At 46.5% G+C, this 5,640-nt stretch overlaps 1 protein-coding gene across 1 annotated transcript; it reads right to left on the bottom strand.

The window, feature by feature from the left end:
* Nucleotides 1–242: 242 nt before the first annotated feature.
* CSUI_009846 (calpain family cysteine protease domain-containing protein) lies at nucleotides 243–5,439 on the bottom strand (the record flags this gene model as incomplete). The annotated part of the gene is made up of 4 exons (XM_068069955.1): nucleotides 243–365; nucleotides 1,002–1,180; nucleotides 2,114–3,268; nucleotides 4,152–5,439. Coding segments are annotated over 4 exons (2,745 nt in total), but the record flags the coding sequence as incomplete, so codon positions are not given.
* Between the last annotated feature and the right edge of the window lie 201 nt (nucleotides 5,440–5,640).

Below are 5,640 nucleotides of genomic sequence, written 5' to 3'. Positions count from 1 at the left end.
TGCTGCTGGTGGTGGTGGTGGTGCTACTACTATGCCTAGTGGTGTAGACTACTAGGAAGAAGAGGAAGACGAATGCGAGAGAGAGAGAGATGACACACACCTATCAGAAGACAGAAGACGAAAAGGCAGGATGTCTCGAAATAAGAAAAAGAAGAGAAAGAGAGAGACGTCGCAAGGAAAAGCGTTTGCAGGTGTGAATGATAGGATGAAGAGTGTGTGTTGGGGAGGAGGGGCGTGAGGACTTACTTGGAGTGAATTTCTGCTTGATAGGGGAATTTGCTATTATCCCAGCAGACATACAAATGCGAAAACCACCGAACTACATCCAGCCACTCTATCCAAAAGCACCCGCAATCCGACCGAGCCTACAAAAAAGAATGAAAAAGAGAAAGAAGAGAGCACACGAAAAGGGGAAACATACAAGGAAAGAAATAAGATCAATCATGCGCAGACGTGATAGAAGAAGAAGAAGAAAGGTCACATCGGAGCATCTGCCGTCGGGGCGAGAAGAAGAGAAAGTTTGTCGACCAGTCCATAGACACACAGACATACGAGACAAAAACGCCTTGTATGTCTAGATCTCTATCTACCATAGAGCTTCTACAGTTGTGATACATCCACCTTTAGTCTATCTTTAATCTATCTATCTATCTCCAGCGAAGAAGGACCACAGTTGCGGAAAGAGAAAGAGGGACGTGATGGGAAAAGTTACACCAACAAGAAAAAGAAAGACTACAAGATAAAGAAGAAAGAAAAGAAAAAGAGGTCTCTTCTGTCCTCTCTCTTCTTCGTGTGAAGTGTGTAAGAGAAGTCGACTCTCAATGAAAAAAGCAGCCTCCCCAACTCATATGACTTTAACCCAAGCGATAGAAAGAAAGAGTGTGAAAGAAAGAGTGAGAAAGAAAGAGAGGAAGGTTGTGTATGTGTGTGGATGTATAAATGATAGCACTGGTAATTGTGGTAGTGGTAGTGGTGGTGGTATGGGTAGTTGATCTTCTTACGGCGAGAGCAGGGTCGTAGTTAAGTTTCTGCTGGAGTGACGGAGTCCAACTGGCTCGATCAGAAGGCGAAAATTTTCCCTTCCACCGCACACACCCCCAGGGATTTTTGACATACAACAGCCGATACCCGTCTGCCTCTGCGTAGTTCAAGATACTATATGCATGACGCGCAACGATCCCTATTAACAAGAAGAGAAAGAAAGAGTGAGAAAGAAAGAAAGAAAACAGCAGAAAAGAAAGATGAGAAAGAAGGAGGAGACGAAGTCGAGAAGAAGAGGATAAAGAAGAGAGTGATCGCAGTACTCATCTATCCTTAAGAGAAGGTAGATCGTGTGGATGGTTTATCCCCACCACTTCACTAGATGTATCAGCCACAGCATGAGAGAGAAAGAAAGACGAAGAAGGAAAGAAAGAGAGAAGATCTATCGGCTCAGTCCTTTCATTACCCCCATGTGGGTCTATCTCCTAGTCTCACACCCCTCATCCAAGAGACACACATGGCCGGAGACACATACCTCAAAGATACGTCAGAGAGAGAGAGAGAGATATCTGTATGTGTATAGATACATATGTATATACACAGATACACGATCTCTCCCATGAAAGGTGGATAGAGATTTGCAGTCTTCTTGAAGAGTTGATTTCTCTCATGTAGTAGAAAAGACGATCGTTCCAATGCTTGTAGAGACAACTAAGGGGTGAAGAAGCGTCAATCAATCCCTTGTTCTTTTGTCTCTCCTGCTATCATAGTGGAGAAAATGTAGAGGTGGGAGTATCGGTAAAGCTACTGAAACCATCGATCACTACAGGTCTTGCTCAGGTGTACGCCGTATGAGTGTAGCTGTACGTCCTATCACTTGAACATGATGAGGTCAAAGAGAAAGAGAAAAATGGAGAGATGTAATGAGAGAAAGACCATACCAGATGACTAGAGAAAGAGAGAGAAGATCCATACAAACTTATTGATCTAGATATCTATACACATTCACATACAGACTGTCCCAACTCAATACATGAACACACCGACAACCTCCCTTCCCCTTCCTTCCCCTTCTTCTTCTTTTTCCTCCATAAATCTTTTTCTTTCTCTTCTTTTCTTTGATGTTTCTCACCACTACTGACCGAGACGCCTTCAGGGAAATCCAAGCCACTAGGGGCGGCGTCGGAGACCTCACTAGTTCCTAGGCATGCAACACATCTGCCTGTGACTAAGCCCAGATAGAGCTGTCTCCACACATAGATCCATCTAGTATCATGAACGACCTCATCATCGAGCTCTTCCTTCCCCGTGACAATGGGTTTATGTGAAGCAGGTGATCCTGTATGTACATCAATACGAAAAGGGATGGTCTCGGGAATCCACCCTGTCAGATGATAAAGATCGGCACCTGGGTTCGATCCCTGCATGGAGTAACTTCCCCCCATCAATTTCACAAAGGCCTTCTCTAACAGCGTGACCCAGAGCTCCCGTTTATTTGACGAATGAGCCGCTAAGAGCTTATTATCTCGTCGTACAGGGACCAGGTCATCAATCAAGACCTTCCTGGGAACCCCGTTAAAGTATAGACGGCATGCATACATTCCACGCGGATTGAAGATCGGCCCTATCTTGTTCGGATTATTCGGGAGAGGTCCCTGAGGGTATAGAAGACCAGAGAGAATAGGGACATTATGACGACGCTCATACTCGGAAAGAACCGCTAAGGATGATAAGAAAGAACAATCCCCCACAAACCCTTGACGAATGGATCGACTATTCGGAGTATCAGCTATCACAACAGGTGTACATTGACTATTACTACTACTATGACTACTAGAAGAAGAGAGACCATCGACCGGAAGATGACCGCCGCTATGATGACTGGAGCTTCCCCCTTTAGAAATAAGAGGAACAATCTCCGAGAGACGTTTCCAGGCGGCAAACTTCTGCTGTTGCTTTCGGCTTAAAGACATCACACCATCAGGATCGGTCCATAAACCGTCACTTGACCACCCCCCTGTATCGAAGGGAACAGAAGAAGAAGAAGAAGAAGAAAGATGATATGGGTGGTGGCTACAGTGGTAAAGCTCGGGATTTCCTTCCCCTTCTGTGAGAGGCCCTAGCATCTGACACGAAGGAAAGAAAGAAGACGAAGAAGATGAAGAAGAGGGGGAGGGAGAAGAAGAAGAAGACGAAGAGGACGAGATAATATGACGATGACGAGCAGAAGAGGAAGAAGAGGAAGGGTGACGCCGTAAGTTTTGAGAAGAAGTTGAAAGAGCACGTCCTAAGGTGAAGAAAAAAAGAAACAAAACAACAGCACAGATATCTCAGAGAATGAGAAAGAGAGAGGAGAGAAGAAGACGATCACCACCAACACGACAACGACGTACGACCCATGAAGATAGACAATACAAGAAGACTGCAGTCACAATGATGATGATGATGACGAGCCAGCAAGCAGGATAGCCATCATGGTATGAACAGAGACGTCACTTCTCCCCTCTACAGCTAGTCTCACAAGCACTCTGAAACGAAGAAGAAGAAAAGGATCTACAGCGCCCCTGCTAGGAGTGCCTCGAGAAAGGAACAGGAAGTAATCATCGTAGTCATCCAACATGAAGAAAGAGAAGAAGACAGGAGAGAAGGTGAGAACTTTACTTGTCTCTTAGTGGGATTGACGACTCTACTGGAGGGGGTGGTGATGGTGGTAGTAGTATTTTCATGATGGGGAGAATAAGGAGTGAGGAGTATACTGCTGATGAGGATGATGACCCGTGTGGACGTGACTACCACGACGAAGACTAGACTAGACCGGGGTGGAGTAAGAGGATGAAAAAGAGTATGATGACTAGGGACGACAACGCCCGGGAGGGGGAAAGGACTTCGAGGTGTATGTGCTCTTCTTCATCTTCTTCGTCTATTACCTCTGGGGAGCGGGGCCATAGCCTACCTGCCATGGCCTCCCTAAGAAAGGAAAATACTTGAGTTTAAGTACGACGATAATCGTGATGCCTACAATAGTGCTGGGGTGGTGGGAGTGGTGACCATTATTAGGATGACTACGAAGCCGCTTGTAGTGGAGGTGGTATGAGGAGGATTCTAGTCTCTTTTTGTGGCGGTATGAATTGAGGGATTGGAAGGGTGATGCGAAAGATGAAGAGGCTGACCCGCAGCATGGCCTGCAGGAGGTTCCTCCTGATCATCGTCACCGCCTCCGCCGCCATGACGACGACGACGACCCTCTGCATCTTCTTCTTCAACATGAGGGGGGAGGGCCTGACGATGATGACGAATATGACGATTATGACGATGGGTAGGTGAAGAAGATGAAGAGGAGGAGACTGACGATGATGAGGCATGATGGCAGGAAGGAACTGAAGAGACATGCTGACGAAAGCTTTCTTCTTGTTCTTCTTCTCTCCCTCCTCCTTTTTCATCTTCTTCTTCCTCCTCTTCTCCTCCTCCTCCTCTCATCGTTCTCGAACTATCTTCTCTATCGACCTGGGTGTGTCTACTCCCCTCATCTCTTTTTCTTACTTCTCCTCCTTCTTCTTCTTTTCTCTCTCCTTCATCTTCCTCACTCATCATAGCATTCTTCGGCCGCAAAGGAAAACCCCCCTGACCTTGCAATGACCGACGAAGAAGTCCCAAGTGACTACGACACCTCGGCTGAATTCCGAAAGAAGAAGAAGAGGAGGGGGAAGAAGAAGAAGTCTTCTCTCTCATTCTTTCCTGCCCGTCATCTCTTGATGAGTAATGAACGTACTGCTGTTGGTGGTGGTGGTGTAAGGCTGCAGTCGATGCCGTGGGGGGAGGAGGAGCGCATGCATGACTGGCGACAGGGCGTGAAAGAAAAGAAGGGATATGATACTGACTCGATGATGATGAGGAAGAAGAAGATGAGGAAGAGGAGGAGGACGACGAAGAAGAAGAATATCTTCCTCGAGATCCTCCTCCTTCTCTTCTTCCCCCCCGTTTACCATCCGATCCGTCACCAAGAAAGTCCTGGTGGATGGCTTGTTGGTCTTCCCCATCGGAGCTCTGATGCATGCTCTGAAAGAACCTCATAATAGGAGGAGGTGTATGTACATAGAAATTCTGCTGGATGTCTATATCGGACTCATTCCACGGGAGCATAACGAAGGAACCGACGATACTACTTTCGAGAAGAATCTCCGACACGGTAAGAGACCGATGAAGATGTGAAGGGAGAAGTTGCTGCTGAGAATAAGCTAAGGGAGATAAACCTTCGTAACACTTTCCCTCGCCTACCACCACGCCGGGGCCCCCTGCAGGAGGAGGAGAAGAGGAAGAAGCAGAGCTTCTCGACTTCTTTGGTTTAACGGGATAAGAATAGGAGAAAGGAGGGGGATCTGTGCTAGAGCTGCTGTCAGGAAAAGATGACGACGTCTGGGGAAGAGAAGCAGGAGGAGGAGGAGACGAAGAGCGAGAGATGCCTGAAGAAGAAAGAAAGAAGAGCCGACAACGAAAAGGACAACATGGTGATCTAAAAGAGTGAAAAAGAAAGAAAGAGAGAAAGAAGAGATGTGTATGTATGTTCGTTGAAGAAGGTTGACGAAGAAGTCGACCCTCTCAAGGATGTCTAACGATGAACGATAAGAAAAAAATCAATTCTCCAAGAAAAGACGCAGATGA

The sequence above is a fragment of the Cystoisospora suis genome (assembly GCF_002600585.1).
Source record: "Cystoisospora suis strain Wien I chromosome Unknown contig_6164, whole genome shotgun sequence".
NCBI lineage: Eukaryota > Apicomplexa > Conoidasida > Eucoccidiorida > Sarcocystidae > Cystoisospora > Cystoisospora suis.
This window is presented reverse-complemented; position numbering and strand designations above follow the sequence as displayed.